Here is a 21,118-nt window from a genome sequence, read left to right as displayed (position 1 = left end):
TGGTTAAATTCACCCTAAAGGTGTTTTGATATACCCAACCTGCAGTTTGTGAAAACACTGCATTCAACCCTGTGTAAATCAGTCAATTCTGAGTTCTGAGTTTAAACTCAGGGTTCTGTAAGAGCCTACCCCAATGAGGATATGTGTTGACTTTCAGCTTCCTGTGCCAACTGGAAGTGCCTTAAATTGGGGACATAGGAGCTGTTTCGAAGGGTTAAAAATGTCACATCTTTCCAAAACTTCATACGTGTGATTAGGCAACCCTCATGAACTGTAAATCAGTCATTTCTCCCAACAGATGTCAAAGAATAAACTCTCTCTCTCTCACACACACACACACACACACACACACACACACACACACACACACACACACACACACACACACACACACACACACACACACACACACACACACACACACACACACACACACACACACACTAGGCCCGAACACAGAAATAGAAAGACAGAGAGAGACACAAAACATAGACTGCCCCCCCCCAACTCACGCCCTGACCACACTAAATAAAGACTAAACAAAGGAAATAAAGGTGACAAAGTGATTTCTTACGGTACCAATAAGTTCCATTCATTTTTGTCCATTTCAGCAGGTTATTCCCTTACAGTTATGAGTGAACAGGGAGTACAGGAGGTACCTGAGAACGCACTCCTGAGGGGCCCTTGTGTTGAGGGTCAGCGTGGTGGATGTGTTGTTACCTACTCTTACCACCTGGGGGCTGACCGTCAGGAAGTTCAGGATCCAGTTGCAGAGGGAGGTGTTTAGTCTCAGTGTCCTTAACTTATTGATGAGCTTTGAGGGCACTATGGTGTTGAACGCTGAGCTGTAGTCAATGAACGCCGCTGTTCTATCCTGCCGGTACAGTGTATAAACAACCAGTATGTTGATAGTGTCGTCGTTCAGCCACGACTCTGTGAAGCAGAAGATATTACAGTTGATTGATTATATTGTCCAAAGATTTGCACATTTGCTAGCAAAATGGAAGGAAGTGGGGGTTTATTCGATCGCCTACGAATTCCCTCTGGACCCTTTTTCTCTGCTTCCTCTTCACGCAAATCACAGGGATCTGGACCTTTCCCAGAGAAAGCAGTATATAATTTGCTTCGGGCTCGTCAGACTCCTTAAAAGAAAAAAAAGATTCCGCCAGTCCGTGGTGAGTAATCATAGTCCTGATGTCCAGAAGTAATTTTTTTGTCATACGGTAGCGGCAAAATTATCTACAAAATAAGTTTAAAAATAAGTTACAAACAACGCAAAAAAAACACAATCGGTTGGGGACACGTAAAACATCAGACCTTCTTCTCCGGCGCCATTGTTATTAGGTAGTATTGGTTATGTTTCCTTGTCAGAGTTTTCTCTTATTTCCTATCATTCTATGTTGGTTATTATTAAACTCACCTACTGCACCTGCATCCTGACTACCTGCATCGATATTACAGAATACTACCTCAACAAATGGAAGCAGCTGTTAATCAGAACATCTCCCAGATGCTCAGCGAACAGGGACACCTACTTCTTCAAATCCCATGACCAACTGGCACAATTGGGGTCGGCTATGGATGAGGCCCTCGCTTTCTTCAACGTCTCGACATTCCACATTCTCTACCACAAGTCGAGCCAGTACCCCAGCCCATCCAACAGTTCTCCCAGCTCAGCTATGCCCGTTTGTCATTCCCAGACAAATAGGACGGGTCTCCACCCAAATGCTGTGGCTTCCTCATCCAGTGCTCCCTCTATTTTGCTCATCAGATAGGAGCCCCCACCACGGAGAGGTCCAAGGTTGCCACAGTTATTTTCCTGCTGTCTGGACGGGTGTTGGAGTGGGCCACGGCCGCTGTGATTGGCTCAGTGTTCTGTCACTCATGGAGAAATTCAAAACTGTTGGGTGCTGTCATAGAGTTACATTAGAAGTGCCCATCCAAGAAGGCTCAAGTTCATTGGCCACAGAGAAAATGACGTCAAATCACGTTATATCTACAGTAGCTTTGATTGGACTGATCATGTCAACATCATATTTTTATAATCTTAGCTAATCTTAGAATCAAGTAGACAATCTACTGGCTAATCCTGTTTAATCCTTGTCATATGAAGAGAAACTATAGATACAACGGATCACTGCCCATTGGACATAAACATTACACAAGTTGGAAATCGCAAATTCAACAATGAGTGGTTTGGAAAGAACCAGTGGCGAGCTGCAAGCATTGCAAAGCAACCACTAGCCTGCTATTCAGTGGAGTAGGTGTGTGGTCCCAAGTCTGGATTTAAGGGTCTCTTTTCCAAGCTTAAAATGATAAAGATTCAATATTGGCCAAAAACATCAATAAAATCTAGCTCCGACTGGGAAAACACATTTTGAAATTTGGAATTGTAAATCGGGAACTCAGACCTCTTTCTAGAGCTACGACCTGAAGATCTCTGATGTCATCCTGATTCGACCTTGTTATCTTTTCCCCTAGAGTTCCCAGTTGTCTTGAAAGCACCATAAATCCAGAGAATGACAGAATTTGAAAAGGTTTCATGACAAAATTTGCCCACGAAGGACCACCTTCCTGTTCAAGTGAGGACAGCACAGCAAGGTGAGTCCAAAACATTATTCTGTGCTGCTGCAAAAATAATGTAATATGCCAGGGATATATCTATACTGTAACTAAGAAGGTAATAAAACATGTATGTTGTGTTCACTGCCAGCTGTTAGTAGCCCATGTGCCTTTTCCACCCTAAACTTTTCCACCTACTCTTCTGACCTGGTGGTGCACATGTAGCCTATAACCTGTTTAGAGAAATGGAATCATTGAATATTGTAAGACCTTTCATTGTCTGCTTATATGCCCCCTTTATTTATCCAACAGCTCTGACTTGGTGTACAGGGAGAACACTGTAAGAACGGCCCATGTTCTGAATTCTGTCGCTGTACATTTCAAAAGTGCTGAACAAATAGTTTTATTTATCTTAGCTCATTAATTTCTTATTTGAAATGACGGCCTCTTATGCGGTTGTCATCCCCTTATGCAATAATTTCTACATCTCAATTGTCCGTAGAAACCACATGTGCAAGTCAGCCATATCAGCTATGTTTTTTTTAAAGGCAGTAAATGAGGCTGAATGAACTGTTTCACTGCCAGACAAGGCATCCCCTGATAGTCAGGTGTAGCAGTGGTAAGATGTTGCACTGCTGTTGGGACAGCTTTATGTAGGCTTAACAGTTTGTGTATCACAGTTTGGCACCGTTAAAGTGCAATGAGTGTTTAGTGTTGTGTTGTGGCTTTTGCTGTCATGCTTCCATTTAGACGACACAAGTCATATTTTAAAGATGAAACAGATATATATTTTTATACAATGATACAGAACCACGTGCGTGTGAGTCTTGTCTAGTGATAACAGCTACAGTGTTGAGTTGTCTGTTATATTCATAACAGGTTATTACCCTGAAATTACATGTTAAATCTCTGAATTAACAGGTTATTACCCTGAAATTACATGTTATATCTCTGAATTAACAGGTTATAACCCCTCGTCTATTGATGACAGGCAGAATGTTGTTCTTCCAGCCCTGTCCCCCAGCACCCCAGGATGGCTATCCTACTTGTATTATAACATGTTATAACCCTATAACCCCCAGTGTGTGGTATCTCATCTCGTGATAACAGCCACAGTGTTGGGTTTACGCGGTTCTGTCCGGCTATTCCCCCAACGCTGTCTCCATCGCCCCAGGATGGTTCTGATCTCCTTGGTCCTGAAACAGTAGATGAACGGGTTGGCCACCGGGGGGAACAGGCTGTAGAATAGAAGGACCACATCAGAACAAGTTGACTTTGTCAGTTGCCGCGGAAAAACAAATATTTTTTCCGTTTTACAAACATTAACACACCCCTGGTGTTTATTGTCCATTTGATTTGAACGTAAATGAGTATTCTGCCTTTTCCCCAACCCTAGACACATGGCGCACCTCTCTAAACTGTGGTCTACCTACCTATAGATGAGGCTGAGGCCGACGCGGAGATCAGGGGTAATTGTCAGGTTGGGCATGTAGGGCGTGGAGTAGACTATGAAACGGGGGATGTAGTAGATAAGAATGAGACATCCCTGAGTACCACAGGTAGAGAAGGTTTTCCGTCTGCCCTGGGATAGAGAGGAGAAAGTTGGAGAAAATCGCTCAGTGGGTTAGGGTTAGGACAGAGAGATTATGGTGGTTTAGGGTTAGGACAGAGAAATATGGTGATTTAGGGTTAGGACAGAGAGATATGGTGGGTTAGGGTTAGGACAGAGAGATATGGTGGGTTAGGGTTAGGACAGAGAGATATGGTGGGTTAGGGCAGAGAGACCGAGTGGGTTAGGGTTAGGGCAGAGATATGCAGTGGGTTAGGGTTAGGGCAGAGAGACACAGTGGGTTAGGGGTTAGGACAGAGAGATATTGTGGGTTAGGGTTAAGACAGAGAGATATGGTGGGTTAGGGCAGAGAGACCCAGTGTGTTAGGGTTAGGGCAGAGAGACACAGTGGGTTAGGGGTTAGGACAGAGAGATATGGTGGGTTAGGACAGAGAGATATGGTGGTTTAGGGTTAGGACAGAGAGATGTAGTGGGTTAGGGTTAGGACAGAGAGATATAGTGGGTTAGGGTTAGGACAGAGAGATATAGTGGGTAAGGACAGATAGATTTAGTGAGTTAGGGTTAGGACAGAGAGATATAGTGGGTTAGGGTTAGGACAGAGAGATATAGTGGGTTAGGGTTAGGACAGAGAGATATAGTGAGCTAGGGTTAGGACAGAGAGATGTAGTGGGTTAGGACAGAGAGATATAGTGGGTTAGGACAGAGAGATGCAGTGGGTTAGGACAGAGAGATATAGTGGGTTAGGAAAGAGATATATAGTGGGTTAGGGTTAGGACAGAGAGATATAGTGAGTTAGGACAGAGAGATATAGTGGGTTAGGACAGAGAGATATAGTGGGTTAGGGTTAGGGTTAGCGGAATGGGCTAGGGTTAGGCGTTAGGTTTAGGACAGAGTACTTGGAATTAGGGACACAGGCAGAGACCCCCCCCCACCCCCCTTCAACCCATACCCATCCAGCCCCCACCTTCCACACACACTGTCTCTGACCTGTGCGTTGGCCATGCGCATCACGGTGACGATGATGCTGATGTAGGAGAAGATGATAAGGGAGAGGGGGACGAGGAGGACAAACATGGCCAGCCCATAGGAGCTACTATTGATCGCCACCATGTTGGAACAGGACAGCCTAGTCAGTGCTATAGCATCACAGTAGGCATGGAGGATACGGTTGGGACCACAGAATGACACTTTCTAGGAGATAAAAACAAAACAAAGTCATTGTCAATGTCAACCCGGCCCAGATCCCAAAGTGCACCGTAGGTTCTAAAGATCAGGTCAACGCAACGCTACTTTCTGGGAGGTGAAGAAGAGTTTAGAGAAGGTGTAGTGTCATTCCCAATCAATAAGATTCATTTATAGGCCTTTTTACACCAGTAATGTCCATTAAAAGACGAACATAGATCACAAAGAGCAAACAGAATCGTAGGGTCAAGGAAGTGGGTTAAGTAAGTAGTTTCCTGTCACAACTTGTAGGCTTGTTACTGCTGTGTGGATTGTTGTTAACCTACCTGATAACTTTACGGTTTAGAATTTTTTAAATACCGTTTTATATTTTTATTTTTCACCTCACTAAACCGTTTTCATTCAACTTTTTCACCCTGGACTCTTTATCTGGACGGGGTTCATCAGGACCTCCGCCAGCCGAAGCTAGTAGTAACATTAACGTTATGCCTTCTAATTGCAGTCGCTGTACTCATAATATACAGGAGAATATTGCCTTATGGTGAGGATAGCTGTGCTGACTGAAACATGGCTTAAGCCTGATGAATTTACTGTGTTAAATGAGGCCTCGCCTCCTGGTTACACAAGTGACCGTATCCCCCGCGCATCCCCCAATGGCAGATGTGTTGCTAACATTCACGATAGCAAAAAAAAAAGCTTCTAGTCATGAAATCTATGCAGCCTACTCCATCACTTTTTATAGTTACTGTTTACAGGCCTCCTGGGCCGTATACAGCGTTCCTCACTGAGTTCCCTGAATTCCTATCAGACCTTGTAGTCATGATAACGGGGCGGCAGTGTAGCCTAGTGGTTAGAGCATTGGACTAGTAACCGAAAGGTTGCAACAGGCAGTTAACCCACTGTTCCTAGGCCGTCATTGAAAATAAGAATTTGTTCTTAACTGACTTGCCTGGTTAAATAAAGGAAGAAAAAAAATATATATAATAATAATAATAATAATAATAATAATAATAATAATAACAATAATAATAATAATAATAATAATAATAACAATAATAATAATAATAATAATAACAATAATAATAATAATAATAACAATAATAACAATAATAACAATAATAATAATAATAATAACAATAATAACAATAATAACAATAATAATAATAACAATAATAACAATAATAATAATAATAATAATAATAATAATAACAATAATAATAACAATAATAATAATAATAATAACAATAATAACAATAATAATAATAATATAATAATAATAATAATAATAATAATAATTGTAAAAAAAATAATTTAAATACAAAATATACTAATAAAAATAAATAAACTTGTGGTGAATTCAATGTTCGCCTGGAAAAGTCCACAGACCCACTCCAAAAGGCTTTCGGAGCCATCATCGACTCAGTGGGTTTTGTCCAACATGTCTCCGGACCTACTCACTGTCACAGTCATACTCTGGACCTAGTTTTGTCCCATGGAATAAATGTTGTGGGTCTTAATGTTTTTCCTCATAATCCTGGACTATCGGACCACCATTTTATTATGTTTGCAATCGCAACAAATCATCTGCTCAGACCCCAACCAAGGAGCATCAAAAGATGTGCTATAAATTCATAGACAACACAAAGATTCCTAGATGCCCTTCCAGACTCCCTCCACCTACCAAGGACGCCAGAGAACAACAATCGATTAACCACTTAACTGAGGAACTCAATTTATCCTTCCGTAATACCCTAGATGCAGTCGCACCCCTAAAAACAAAAAACATTTGTCATAAGAAACTAGCTGATATACAGAAAATAACCGTGCTCTGAAGCAAGCTTCCAGAAAATTGGACAGAAAATGGCGCTCCACCAAACTGGAAGTCTTCCGTCTAGCTTGGAAAGACAGTACCGTGCAGTATCGAAGAGCTCGATCATCCTATTTTTCCAACTTAATTGAGGAAAATAAGAACAATCCAAAATGTATTTTTGATACTGTCGCAAAGCTAACTAAAAAGCAGCATTCCCCAAGAGAGGATGGCTTTCACTTCAGCAGTGATAAATTGATGAACTTCTTTGAGGAAAAAGATGATGATCATTAGAAAGCAAATTACGGACTCCTCTTCAAATCTGCTTATTTCTCCAAAGCTCAGTTGTCCTGAGTCTGCACAACACTGCCAGGACCTAGGACCAAGAGAGACACTCAAGTGTTTTAGTACTATATTCCTTGACACAATGATAAAAATAATCATGGCCTCTAAACCTTCAAGCTGCATACTGGACCCTATTCCAACTAAACTACTGAAAGAGCTACTTCCTGTGCTTGGCCCTCCTATGTTGAACATAATAAACGGCTCTCTATCCACCGGATGTGTACCAAACTCACTAAAAGTGGCAGTAATAAAGCCTCTTTTGAATAGCCAAACCTTGACCCAGAAAATGTAAAAAACTATCGGCCTATATCGAATCTTCCATTCCTCTAAAAAAAAAGTTGTTGCGCAGCAACTCACTGCCTTCCTGAAGACAAACAATGTATACAAAACGCGCCAGTCTGGTTTTAGACCCCATCATAGCACTGAGACGGCACTCTGTAAGGTGGTAAATGACCTTTTAATGGCGTCAGACCGAGGCTCTGCATCTGTCCTCGTGGTCCTATACCTTAGTGCTGCGTTTGATACCATCGATCACCACATATTTTTGGAGAGATTGGAAACCCAAATTGGTCTACACGGACAAGTTCTGGCCTGGTTTAGATCTCATCTGTCGGAAAGAAATCAGTTTGTCTCTGTAGATGGTTTGTCCTCTGACAAATCAACTGTATATTTCAGTGTTCATCAAAGCTCCGTTTTAGGACCACTCTACTTTTAAACTCGGACAAAACAGAGATGCTTGTTGTAGGTCCCAAGAAACAAAAAGATCTTCTGTTGAATCTGACAATTAATCTTGATGGTTGTACAGTCGTCTCAAATAAAACTGTGAAGGACCTCGGCGTTACTCTGGACCCTGATCTCTCTTTTGACGAACATATCAAGACTGTTTCAAGGACAGCTTACTTCCATCTACGTAACATTGCAAAAATATATATAAATACGTTTGATTAATTGATTGGAGGAACAACTCCCTAGGAGTTAAAGGCTAAAGGTTAAAGACTTAAAGGCTCATAGGCCCATCCTCCCCTGGGACGCTCGCATCGATGAGGCAGAGTCCATTCGGTGTTGTGATTCTGAACAATCAGAGATTCAGCAACAATAATTCTAGGTCTGACTATGTCTGACAGAGCTCATAGGCCCATCCTCCCCTGGGACGCTCGCATCGATGAGGCAGAGTCCATTCGGTGTTGTGATTCTGAACAATCAGAGATTCAGCAACAATAATTCTAGGTCTGACTATGTCTGACAGAGCTCATAGGCCCATCCTCCCCTGGGACGCTCGCATCGATGAGGCAGAGTCCATTCGGTGTTGTGATTCTGAACAATCAGAGATTCAGCAACAATAATTCTAGGTCTGACTATGTCTGACAGAGCTCATAGGCCCATCCTCCCCTGGGACGCTCGCATCGATGAGGCAGAGTACATTCGTTGTTGTGATTCTGAACAATCAGAGATTCAGCAACAATAATTCTAGGTCTGACTATGTCTGACAGAGCTCATAGGCCCATCCTCCCCTGGGACGCTCGCATCGATGAGGCAGAGTCCATTCGTTGTTGTGAGATGTTTTGACTGATGTCCATGCTAATTTGGCTGATATTATCTAGCTAGCTATCCAAAACTGTAGCGATGTATTTGAGAGACAACAATTGTTCATTTATGTGCAATTCATTTGGAGACTAAATCTAGTTTCCCCAATAGTGGCACACATGCTTAACAACCAAGCCATCAATATCATGACAGTACCCTGCTGAAGTCTATGGTGACGATGCCAGGTGCCACTTGGGCTGATATCCAGGAAAAGACTGTTAGACCACTCATTGTCCGGTTGGTCATCAACATAGGATATCTGGAGAGGAGAGAGCAGGGGACGGAGGGAGAGAGATGGAGAGAGGGAGGTATGGGGGAGAGAAGAAGAGAGAGAGAGAGAGAGAGAGAGGGATGGATGGATGGGGAGAGGGGGAGAGAAGAAGAGAGTGAGATAGGGAAGAGGAAGGTACGGGGGAGAGAAGATGAGAGTGAGAGTGAGAGAGGGATGGTGAGAGGGGGAGAGAAGTTGAGAGTGAGATGGGGAAGAGGAAGGTACAGGGGAGAGAAGAAGAGAGAGAGAGGGATGGTGAGAGGGGGAGAGAAGTTGAGAGTGAGATGGGGAAGAGGAAGGTACAGGGTAGAGAAGAAGAGAGAGAGAGGGATGGTGAGAGGGGGAGAGAAGATGAGAGTGAGATGGGGAAGAGGAAGGTATGGGGGAGAGAAGAAGAGAGAGTGAGAGAGGGATGGTGAGAGGGGGAGAGAAGATGAGAGAGTGAGATGGGGAAGAGGAAGGTATGGGGGAGAGAAGAAGAGGGGGAGAGAGAGGGATGGTGAGATGGGGAGAGAAGAAGAGGGAAAGAAAGAGGGATGGGGAGAGGACCAAAAAAATAATTAATTCTCCCATTTCACTTGTATGTATTTTTCATCAATGACATCATAACTCATATTAATGAGATATTGTTGTTGTTACCTGATAGCCAGGTACCGGCCCATAGCCATGGTTATCATGATGAGAGGGTTAAGGTTAGGGGTAGGGGGAATAGGGGATACCTAGTCAGTTGTACAACTGAATGCAATCAACTGAAATGTGTCTTCTGCATTTAACCCAACCCCTCTGAATCAGAGAGGTGTGGGGTGCTACCTTAATATAGATCTATGTTACCTGAGAGGGTGACATATTGCCAGGTACCGGTCCATAGCCATGGTCATCATAATGAGAGAGTTAGGTTTAGGGTTATATAGATCTATGTTACCTGAGAGGGTGACATATTGCCAGGTACCGGTCCATAGCCATGGTCAACATAATGAGAGAGTTGAGTGTTCCAAAATAGTGGATCATTTGTTCCTGGAACATGCAGGTATGGAAGGAGATCCTCCCGTCGTTCCACCACCACCGAGCTATCAGATTGGGAAGGGCCACTGTGGCAAAACCTAGAGAGGTGGGAAGGGGAGAGGAGGGGGAAGGAGAGGTGGGAAGGCGAGAGGAGGGAGGAAGAGAGGTGGGAAGGGGAGAGGAGGGGGAAGGAGAGGTGGGAAGGGGAGAGGAGGGAGAAGGAGAGGAGAGGAGAGGTGGGAAATGGAGAGGAGGGGGAAGGAGAGGTGGGAAGGGTGGAGGAGGGGGAAGGAGAGGTGGGGAGTAGAGGAGAGGCGGGAAAGGGAGATGTGGGATGGGGAGAGAAGGGGGGAGGAGAGGTGAGTAGGGGAGAGGTGGGGAGTAGAGGAGAGGCAGGAAAGGGAGATGTGGGATGGGGAGAGGAGGGAGGAGTAGAGGCGGGATGGGGAGAGGAGGAGGGAGGGTGGAGGAGACCACATTAGACTATTGAGACACAGACAGGTAGGGAAGGAGATCCTCCCGTTGTCCCACCAGTATCGGATTATCAACGTGCCAACACTCCTCCTGTGGAAACACTCGGGACCTAGAGTTGTAGCCACTGACTCTAAGAGGGAAAATAGACACAGTGACCCTGTTAAAATTACCTTCATTGGATGGAAGTAATCACCGATTAAAGATAACAAATTTGTACATACTGACTGTGACGTCAGAGAGGGACTCTCCATGTGATTAAAGGTATTGGGACACATTTTAACAGCACACTCTTTCTCTCATGAGCTCGCCTCTCTCATTGATGTCTGTGCCCAGCGAGACACATTTAAACTCCCTCAGCAGTCACATTGGGGAAGGAAGGAGCAAGACAGAGTTCACATTTAAAAAGAACAGACATTCTAACATGAGTCCTATATCTGACAGAACCAGGCTGAGTATCTTACCTATATCTGACAGAGCCAGGCTGAGCATGATGATGTACATGGGTTTCTGCAGGCTGTGCTCCAGGGCAAACAGCACAACCAGCAGGAAGTTCCCCACCACCGTGGTCACATAGACGAGGAAGAAGAACCAGGCCACCAGCTGGAAGAAGGATGGATGGAGCCCCGGGAAGCCCACGATCACAAACTCTGACACACGCGTGTAGTTCTCATCTCCCTCAAACATACTCTATTGGGGAAGGTAGGGAGAGACAAAATCAGAGAGAAAACCTCTCATACATGAAGATAGATAGAGACACGAAAGCCAGTCCTGAAATGGTGAATTACTCATCTAAAATAGTTTCAGCTGCAGGAGAGAGGGAGAGAGAAAGAGAGAGGGATGTTGAAGACCCTCTTTGATCTCTCCATCCTTACCTCCCACGTAACATACATGAAGTGACACAAATATAAAGAGACAGTCTACGTCTCTCCATCCTTACCTCCCTCCCAACCAGAGCCCCCAGAGGTGTGTGCCGTGTCCCGTTCTGTACCTCCCAGCCTTATACCCAGCATGCCCTTTTGACAGGACAGCCAACAGCCAATAAAAAACCTGCCCTCTGCTGATGTCACTGTTGTCACTCCACTCATGTCCCTCACAGATCATTTCATCCCTGGCCATCCCTCTCTAGGGCTGGGAAAGTCTTCTCTATCTAAACAGATATGGTGGAATGTGAACACGGTGTAATGTGAACATGGTGTAATGTGAACACGGTGTAATGTGAACATGGTGTCATGTGTAATGTGAACATGGTGGAATGTGAACACGGTGTAATGTGAACACGGTGTAATGTGAACATGGTGTCATGTGTAATGTGAACATGGTGGAATGTGAACACGGTGTAATGTGAACACGGTGTAATGTGAACATGGTGTAATGTGAACACGGTGTAATGTGAACATGGTGTCATGTGTAATGTGAACACGGTGTAATGTGAACACGGTGTAATGTGAACATGGTGTAATGTGAACACGGTGTAATGTGTAATGTGAACATGGTGTAATGTGAACACAGTGTAATGTGTCATGTGAACATGGTGTAATGTGAACACGGTGTAATGTGAACATGGTGTAATGTGTAATGTGAACACGGTGTAATGTGAACACGGTGTAATGTGAACATGGTGTAATGTAAACACGGTGTAATGTGTAATGTGAACATGGTGTGATGTGAACACGGTGTAATGTGAACATGGTGTAATGTGAACACGGTGTAATGTGAACATGGTGTAATGTGTAATGTGTAATGTGAACACGGTGTAATGTGAACATGGTGTAATGTGTAATGTGAACACAGTGTAATGTGAACATGGTGTAATGTGAACATGGTGTAATGTGAACACGTTGTAATGTGAACATGGTTAATGTGAACATGGTGTAATGTGAACACGGTGTAATGTGAACACGGTGTAATGTGAACACGGTGTAATGTGAACATGGTTAATGTGTAATGTGAGCATGGTTAATGTGTAATGTGAACATGGTGTAATGTGTAATGTGAACACAGTGTAATGTGTAATGTGTAATGTGTAATGTGAACATGGTGTAATGTGAACATGGTGTAATGCGAACACAGTGTAATGTGTAATGTGAACACGGTGTAATGTGTAATGTGAACACAGTGTAATGTGTAATGTGTAATGTGACACGGTGTAATGTGAACATGGTGTAATGTGAACACGGTGTAATGTGTAATGTGAACACAGTGTAATGTGTAATGTGTAATGTGTAATGTGAACATGGTGTAATGTGAACACAGTGTAATGTGTAATGTGAACACGGTGTAATGTGTAATGTGTAATGTGAACATGGTGTAATGTGAACATGGTGTAATGTGAACATGGTGTAATGTGAACATGGTGTAATGTGTAATGTGAACATGGTGTAATGTGTAATGTGTAATGTGAACATGGTGTAATGTGAACACGGTGTAATGTGTAATGTGAACACAGTGTAATGTGTAATGTGAACACAGTGTAATGTGAACACGGTGTAATGTGTAATGTGAACACAGTGTAATGTGAACATGGTTAATGTGTAATGTGAACATGGTGTAATGTGAACACGGTGTAATGTGTAATGTGAACACGGTGTAATGTGAACATGGTGTAATGTGAACATGGTGTAATGTGTAATGTGTAATGTGAACATGGTGTAATGTGTAATGTGAACATGGTGTAATGTGAACATGGTGTAATGTGAACACGCTCTAATTTAGAAGACATTTTCATACAACCCCAACCGTTGCACCTCTCCCACTACATTGGTGGCAGCGGGGGGATCACTCCAAGAGTCTCGGGAGGCAATCGAGAATCGTGTACGTGTTTGGAGCTTGGTGCACAGCGATGGCTAAAGGGCCAATCTGTAGTTCAAACAATAATGAAGTGGCCAGCCCCACCACATGTTTTGATAAACAGCTGAGGGATGGGCCTGGAGAAATACAACCATTCTCAAATTCCTAGACAGAGCCGTAATGGAAATCTGCAATTTATACAGTCATTTGGGGTATTAGCGGCAGTAAAATACAGTGAAAAATATTTTACTGCAGCGTACGGTAAATGATGGTGTATTGTGGGAAGGTTTTGTGGGCTGGGTTTGTATTTGTATTTATATCCCTTTATTATTGATCAATAATTCTGATTCGGACGATTAGTGATTCTTTTATTTTCTATTTCACCGGCACTGTCATTTGTTTGGGGATGAATCACTGTGTGAGTCTTGGGTCCAAGTGGGGAATGGTAAAAGGGTAGAAAAATGAATGAATGAAACAATCACCGCAGAAATCTGTTCCCAACGTCTAAGTTTGTAAATATGTCAATGATTTTTGTTCACTTGTAAAATAAAATGAAAGATATGTTGGTAATGGTTGACAGCTACTCCAAATGTATTAAAGCCTTCCCACCGCGGGAAGCCCAGAAGTAGATGACCCCGCAGACCTGAATGAGGACTCTGATGACCCCGCAGACCTGAACGAGGACTCTGATGACCCCGCAGACCTGAATGTGGACTCTGATGACCCCGCAGACCTGAATGTGGACTCTGATGACCCCGCAGACCTGAACACGGACTCTGATGACCCCGCAGACCTGAATGTGGACTCTGATGACCCCGCTGACCTGAACATGGACTCTGATGACCCCGCAGACCTGAACATGGACTCTGATGACCCCGCAGACCTGAACGAGGACTCTGATGACCCTGCAGACCTGAACGTGGACTCTGATGACCCCGCAGACCTGACCTTGGACTCTGATGACCCCGTTGATCTGACCTTGTACTCTGATGACCCCGCAGACCTGAACGTGGACTCTGATGACCCCGCAGACCTGAACGTGGACTCTGATGACCCTGCAGACCTGAACGTGGACTCTGATGACCCCGCAGACCTGACCTTGGACTCTGATGACCCCGCAGACCTGACCTTGGACTCTGATGACCCCGTCGATCTGACCTTGTACTCTGATGACCCCGCAGACCTGAACGTGGACACTGATGACCCCGCCGACCTGAACGTGGACTCTGATGACCCCGCAGACCTGAACGTGGACTCTGATGACCCCACAGACCTGAACGTGGACTCTGATGACCCCGCTGACCTGAACGTGGACTCTGATGACCCCGCAGACCTGACCTTGTACTCTGATGACCCTTCAGACCTGACCGTGGACACTGATGACCCCGCCCATTTCCTGTTGCATCACGCTGATGGCAGAGTCAGTGTTTGGCTTAAGCAGTACGAATCCCATGGACCCATCCTGCCTGATGTCAACGGTACAGGCTGGGGGCGATGCAGTACCACCGTCGAATCTGCAATTACTGCATAATGCCATCGCATAGACCAACATCCCGGTGGAGCATTTCCTACTTGTAGAATCCATGCCTTAAAGAATTCAAGCTGTTCTGGAGGCAAAGGTGGGTCCGACCCGGTATTATTATTATTTTTTTAATTTCATCTTTTTTTTTCTCACCTTTATTTAACCAGGTAGGCAAGTTGAGAACAAGTTCTCATTTACAATTGCGACCTGGCCAAGATAAAGCAAAGCAGTTCGACACATACAACGACACAGAGTTACACATGGAGTAAAGCAAACATACAGTCAATAATACAGTATAAACAAGTCTATATACGATGTGAGCAAATGAGGTGAGATAAGGGAGGTAAAGGCAAAAAAAGGCCATGGTGGCAAAGTAAATACAATATAGCAAGTAAAACACTGGAATGGTAGATTTGAAGTGGAAGAATGTGCAAAGTAGAAATAAAAATAATGGTGTGCAAAGGAGCAAAAAAATAAAATAAATAAATAAATACAGTTGGGAAAGAGGTAGTTGTTTGGGCTAAATTATAGATGGGCTATGTACAGGTGCAGTAATCTGTGAGCTGCTCTGACAGTTGGTGCTTAAAGCTAGTGAGGGAGATCAGTGTTTCCAGTTTCAGAGATTTTTGTAGTTCGTTCCAGTCATTGGCAGCAGAGAACTGGAAGGAGAGGCGGCCAAAGAAAGAATTGGTTTTGGGGGTGACCAGAGAGATATACCTGCAGGAGTGCGTGCTACAGGTGGGTGATGCTATGGTGACCAGCGAGCTGAGATAAGGGGGGACTTTACCTAGCAGGGTCTTGTAGATGACATGGAGCCAGTGGGTTTGGCGACGAGTATGAAGCGAGGGCCAGCCAACGAGAGCGTACAGGTCGCAATGGTGGGTAGTATATGGGGCTTTGGTGACAAAACGGATGGCACTGTGATAGACTACATCCAGTTTGCTGAGTAGAGTGTTGGAGGCTATTTTATAGATGACATCGCCAAAGTCAAGGATCGGTAGGAAGGTCAGTTTTACGAGGGTATGTTTGGCAGCATGAGTGAAGGAAGCTTTGTTGCGAAATAGGAAGCCGATTCTAGATTCAATTTTTGATTGGAGATGCTTAATGTGAGTCTGGAAGGAGAGTTTACTGTCTAGCCAGACACCTAGGTATTTGTAGTTGTCCACGTATTCAGTCAGAGCCATCCAGAGTAGTGATGCTGGATGGGCGGGCGGGCAGGTGCGGGCAGCAATCGGTTGAAGAGCATGCATTTATTTTTATTTGCGTTTAAGAGCATTTTGAGGCCACGGAAGTAGAGTTGTATGGCATTGAAGCTCGTCTGGAGGTTAGTTAACACAGTGTCCAAAGAAGGGCCAGAAGTATACAGAATGGTGTCGTCTGCGTAGAGGTGGATTAGAGAATCACCAGCAGCAAGAGCGACATCATTGCTGTATACAGAGAAGAGAGTCGGCCCGAGAATTGAACCCTGTGGCACCCCCATAGAGACTGCCAGAGGTCCGGACAACAGGCCCTCCGATTTGACACACTGAGCTCTATCAGAGAAGTAGTTGGTAAACCAGGCAAGGCAATCATTTGAGAAACCAAGGCTGTCGAGTCTGCCAATAAGAATGTGGTGATTGACAGAGTCGAAAGCCTTGGCCAGGTCGATGAATACTGCTGCACAGTAATGTCTCTTATCGATGGCGGTTATGATATCGTTAAGGACCTTGAGCGTGGCTGAGGTGCACCCATGACCAGCTTGGAAACCAGATTGTATAGCGGAGAAGGTACGATTGATTGAAAATGGTCAGTAATCTGTTTGTTAACTTGACTTTTGAAGATTTTAGAGATACAAGGTAGGTTAGATATAGATCTGTGGCAGTTTGGGTCTAGAGTGTCTCCCTCTTTGAAGAGGGGCTGACTACGGCAGCTTTCCAATCTTTGGGAATCTCAGACGATACAAAAGAGAGGTTGAACAGGCTAGTAATAGGGGTTGCAACAATTTCGGCAGATAAATTAAGAAAGAGAGGGTCCAGATTGTCTAGCCCGGCTGATTTGTAGGGGTCCAGATTTTGCAGCTCTTTCAGAACATCTGCTATCTGGATATGGGTGAAGGAGAAATGGTGGGGGCTTGGGCGGGTTGCTGTGGAGAGTGCCGGGCAGTTGACCGGGGTAGGGTTAGCCAGGTGGAAAGCATGGCCAGCCGTAGAGAAATGCTTATTGAAATTCTCAATTATAGTGGATTTGTTGGTTGTAAGAGTGTTTCCTAGCCTGAGAGCAGTGGGCAGCTGGGAGGAGGTGCTCTTATTCTCCATGGACTTTACAGTGTTTCCTAGCCTGAGTGCAGTGGGCAGCTGGGAGGAGGTGCTCTTATTCTCCATGGACTTTACAGTGTTTCCTAGCCTGAGATCAGTGGGTAGCTGGGAGGAGGTGTTCTTATTCTCCATGGACTTTACAGTGTTTCCTAGCCTGAGAGCAGTGGGCAGCTGGGAGGAGGTGCTCTTATTCTCCATGGACTTTACAGTGTCCCAGAACGTTTTTGAGTTTGTACTGCAGAAAACACATTTTTGTTTGAAAAAGCTAGACTTAGCTTTCCTAACTGCCTGTGTATATTGGTTCCTGACTTAAAAGTTGCATATCACGGGGGCTATTCGATGCTAATGCAGAACGCCACATTAGATCGGTGTACCTGATAAACTGTCCGGTGAGTTTGTGGCAGCTAGTAGGCCGGTGACGACGACCGCCGAGCACCACCCGAACAGGAAAGGGAGCCACCTTCGGTATGAGTCGTGACATACATCATCTACTGTAAATGTGCTTACACTTCCTATTTACTCTGCATAATTGCTCAGTTTTTTTCTGCATATACTGAATGTGGATTAGGTGTCAACTCTTCGTCTTTCTATTCTGTCTGTGTACTGTGTTTATTGTTGTCAGCATCATTTCTCTGTGTCAAATCCTGGGTCATGTAAATATACTTTCTGGAAAAAGGTGATTCTTATTCTGAGACTGCAAGACTATCACACAGCTGCCGCCAGTGTAGCGAGTGAAGAATAGCTACAGCTGTAGATCTGGATGGAGGTCACTGTGCTTCAACAACTGGAGATCTGGGCGGAGGTCACTGTGCTTCAACAACTGTAGATCTGGACGGAGGTCACTGTTCTTCATCAGCTGGAGATCTGGACGGAGGTCACTGTTCTTCAACAGCTGGAGATCTGGACGGAGGTCACTGTGCTTCAACAGCTGGGCGGAGGTCACTGTGCTTCAACAGCTGGGCGGAGGTCACTGTTCTTCAACAGCTGGAGATCTGGACGGAGGTCACTGTGCTTCAACAGCTGGGCGGAGGTCACTGTGCTTCAACAGCTGGGCGGAGGTCACTGTGCTTCATCAGCTGTAGATCTGGACGGAGGTCACTGTGCTTCATCAGCTGTAGATCTGGATGGAGGTCACTGTGCTTCATCAGCTGTAGATCTGGACGGAGGTCACTGTGCTTCATCAGCTGGATGGAGGTCACTGTGCTTCATCAGCTGGATGGAGGTCACTGTGCTTCATCAACTGTAGATCTGGACGGAGGTCACTGTGCTTCATCAGCTGGAGATCTGGATGAAGGTCACTGTGCTTCTGTTTGCTCTCTGGAATCTAGGTCAAGTTAGAGGTCAGGGTCTAGGTCAGGGTCTAGGTCAGGTTCAGGGTCTAGGTCAGGGTCAGGGTCTAGGTCAGGATCTAGGTCAGGGTCAGGTTCAGGGTCTAGGTCAGGGTCAGGGTCTAGGTCAGGGTCTAGGTCAGGGTCTAGGTCAGGGTCAGGGTCTAGGTCAGGGTCTAGGTCAGGGTCAGGGTCTAGCTCAGGGTCTAGCTCAGGGTCTAGGTCTAGGTCAGGGTCTGGGTCTAGGTCAGGGTCTAGGTCTGAGTAAAGGTCAGGGTCAGGGTCTAGGTCAGGGTCTAGGTCTAGGTCTGAGTCTAGGTCAGGGTCAGGGTCTAGGTCTAGGTCAGGGTCTAGGTCAGGGTCAGGGTCTGGGTCTAGGTCAGGATCTAGGTCAGGGTCAGGGTCTAGGTCTGGGTCTAGGTCTCAGTCTAGGTCAGGGTCAGGGTCTAGGTCAGGGTCTAGGTCTGAGTCTAGGTCAGGGTCAGGGTCAGGGTCTAGGTCTAGGTCTGAGTCTGTCAGGGTTAGGGTCAGGGTCTAGCTCTAATTCAGGGTCATGGTCAGGGTCTAGGTCAGGGTCAGGGTCTAGGTCTAGGTCTAGGTCAGGGTCAGGGTCATGGTCATGGTCAGGGTCAGGGTCTAGGTCAGGGTCTGGGTCAGTGTCAGGGTCTAGGTCAGGGTCAGGGTCTAGACCTAGGTCTAGGTCAGGGTCAGGGTCAGGGTCAGGGTCAGGGTCTAGGTTTAGGTCAGGGTCAGGTTCAGGGTCTAGGTCAGGGTCTAGGTCAGGGTCGGGGTCAGGTTCAGGGTCTAGGTCAGGGTCTAGGTCAGGGTCAGGGTCTAGGTCAGGGTCAGGGTCTAGGTCTGGGTCTAGGTCTGGGTCTAGGTCAGGGTCTAGGTCAGGGTCAGGTTCAGGTTCAGGGTCTAGGTCTGGGTCTAGGTCAGGGAAGGGTCAGGTTCAGGGTTAGGTCAGGGTCTAGGTCAGGGTCTAGGTCAGGTTACTGGAAGCATCAAAATATTATTGTAGCGATCCTCACTAATGAGACACGTTAAAATTTCCACCAAGTGTTATATCCATATTGGACCGTGTGTAGCCTGTTTGCCTTTCCCAAGAGTGACCCAGGATCAATGCTCGCCACCTCCATTCCCTCTATTATTTTAATGCTGCGACTCATTTTCTAGAGAGTTTCAGAACCAGTCTCTCTAATCTCTCTTGTCTTCAGACAGTAGACTGTAGGGTTGATCAGAGAAGGTAACAACAGGGCTATAATCAGTAAGGTACTACACTCCGTCAGACTCAGCCTCGGGTCTGTCCTCGTCAACAACCCAGAGGCTAACATGGGAGCGTAGTAACTTGACACCACAATGGTGTTCAGCAGTCTCAGTAATGGGTCAATTATTTTGACGTACGTCACTAGAATTAAGGGTAACTTCTCAGCGATGAGCCATAGAGCCAGAATGGTAGGCATCAGGAAGTAAGGTTCAGGGTTGACATAGAGCCAGAATGGTAGGCATCAGGAAGTAAGGTTCAGGGTAGACATAGAGCCAGAATGGTAGGCATCAGGAAGTAAGGTTCAGGGTTGACATAGAGCCAGAATGGTAGGCATCAGGAAGTACGGTTCAGGGTTGACATAGAGCCAGAATGGTAGGCATCAGGAAGTAAGGTTCAGGGTTGACATAGAGCCAGAATGGTAGGCATCAGGAAGTAAGGTTCAGGGTTGACATAGGCAGCCCTGATTAAGGCTATGTAATCACAGAACCCGTATTGAATGATTGGCTGCCAGTATGGAAGGCTGTCAAAGTCTGCCCAAGCAAGCTCAATTCCTGAGAACACTATGAACCAGGAAGCTATTCTAACACAATTGGTCAGGATGCTGTGGTACCTAAGAGGGGTGCTGATGGAGATGGTTCAGTCCAAAGTCATCAGTGACAGGGACAGACACTCTGTGATGTCACCCAGGTGGTAGATGTACATGCAGGAGTAGTAGGAGATGGTTTTGACCTCGGCCAGCAGGACAGAGATCATGGTAGTGCTGGAGATGGACATGATGGGTGGGCCAGCAGGACAGAGATCATGGTGGTGGGCCAGCAGGACAGAGATCATGGTGATGCTGGAGATGGACATGGTGGTGGGCCAGCAGGACAGAGATCATGGTGATGCTGGAGATGGACATGATGGTGGGCCAGCAGGACAGAGATCATGGTGGTGCTGGAGATGGACATGATGGTGGGCCAGCAGGACAGAGATCATGGTGATGCTGGAGATGGACATGATGGTGGGCCAGCAGGACAGAGATCATGGTGGTGCTGGAGATGGACATGATGGTGGGCCAGCAGGACAGAGATCATGGTGATGCTGGAGATGGACATGGTGGTGGGCCAGCAGGACAGAGATC

The 21,118-nt window shown here is 45.5% G+C and overlaps 1 protein-coding gene and 1 pseudogene across 2 annotated transcripts; both read right to left on the bottom strand.

Annotated features, from left to right (window-relative positions):
* Positions 1 to 3,327: 3,327 nt before the first annotated feature.
* Positions 3,328 to 11,812, bottom strand: LOC116358136 (olfactory receptor 1-like). Of its 2 annotated transcripts, none has more exons than XM_031808284.1 (7): positions 11,735 to 11,812; positions 11,259 to 11,484; positions 10,244 to 10,421; positions 9,207 to 9,309; positions 5,120 to 5,323; positions 3,996 to 4,144; positions 3,328 to 3,800 (listed from the first exon to the last, which is right to left on the bottom strand). In XM_031808284.1, exons 2-7 carry the CDS (start codon positions 11,479 to 11,481, stop codon positions 3,656 to 3,658), a joined length of 1,002 nt encoding a protein of 333 aa, XP_031664144.1. In that variant the 5' UTR covers positions 11,482 to 11,484; positions 11,735 to 11,812; the 3' UTR covers positions 3,328 to 3,655. The 2 variants fall into 2 exon arrangements, with proteins under 2 accessions (XP_031664144.1, XP_031664145.1); XM_031808285.1 differs by having other exon boundaries at positions 3,996 to 4,139; positions 11,735 to 11,788.
* Positions 11,813 to 18,734: 6,922 nt separating this feature from the next.
* Positions 18,735 to 20,847, bottom strand: LOC109875795 (olfactory receptor 52K1-like; annotated as a pseudogene).
* Between the last annotated feature and the right edge of the window lie 271 nt (positions 20,848 to 21,118).

This window comes from Oncorhynchus kisutch, linkage group LG28 (assembly GCF_002021735.2).
Source record: "Oncorhynchus kisutch isolate 150728-3 linkage group LG28, Okis_V2, whole genome shotgun sequence".
Classification (NCBI taxonomy): Eukaryota; Metazoa; Chordata; class Actinopteri; order Salmoniformes; family Salmonidae; genus Oncorhynchus; species Oncorhynchus kisutch.
The sequence above is the reverse complement of the archived record's forward strand: the minus strand, read 5'-3'. Positions and strand labels throughout refer to the sequence as shown.

Excerpts from the sequence above, each read along its gene's own strand:
- LOC116358136 (XM_031808284.1), bottom strand. The coding sequence starts at position 11,481 with ATGTTTGAGGGAGATGAGAACTACACGCGTGTGTCAGAGTTTGTGATC. Across the intron at positions 4,145-5,119 it reads TGCGCATGGCCAACGCACAG|GGCAGACGGAAAACCTTCTC; the intron begins GTCAGAGACAGT and ends TCTCTATCCCAG. Across the intron at positions 3,801-3,995 it reads GGCCTCAGCCTCATCTATAG|CCTGTTCCCCCCGGTGGCCA; the intron begins GTAGGTAGACCA and ends TCTATTCTACAG.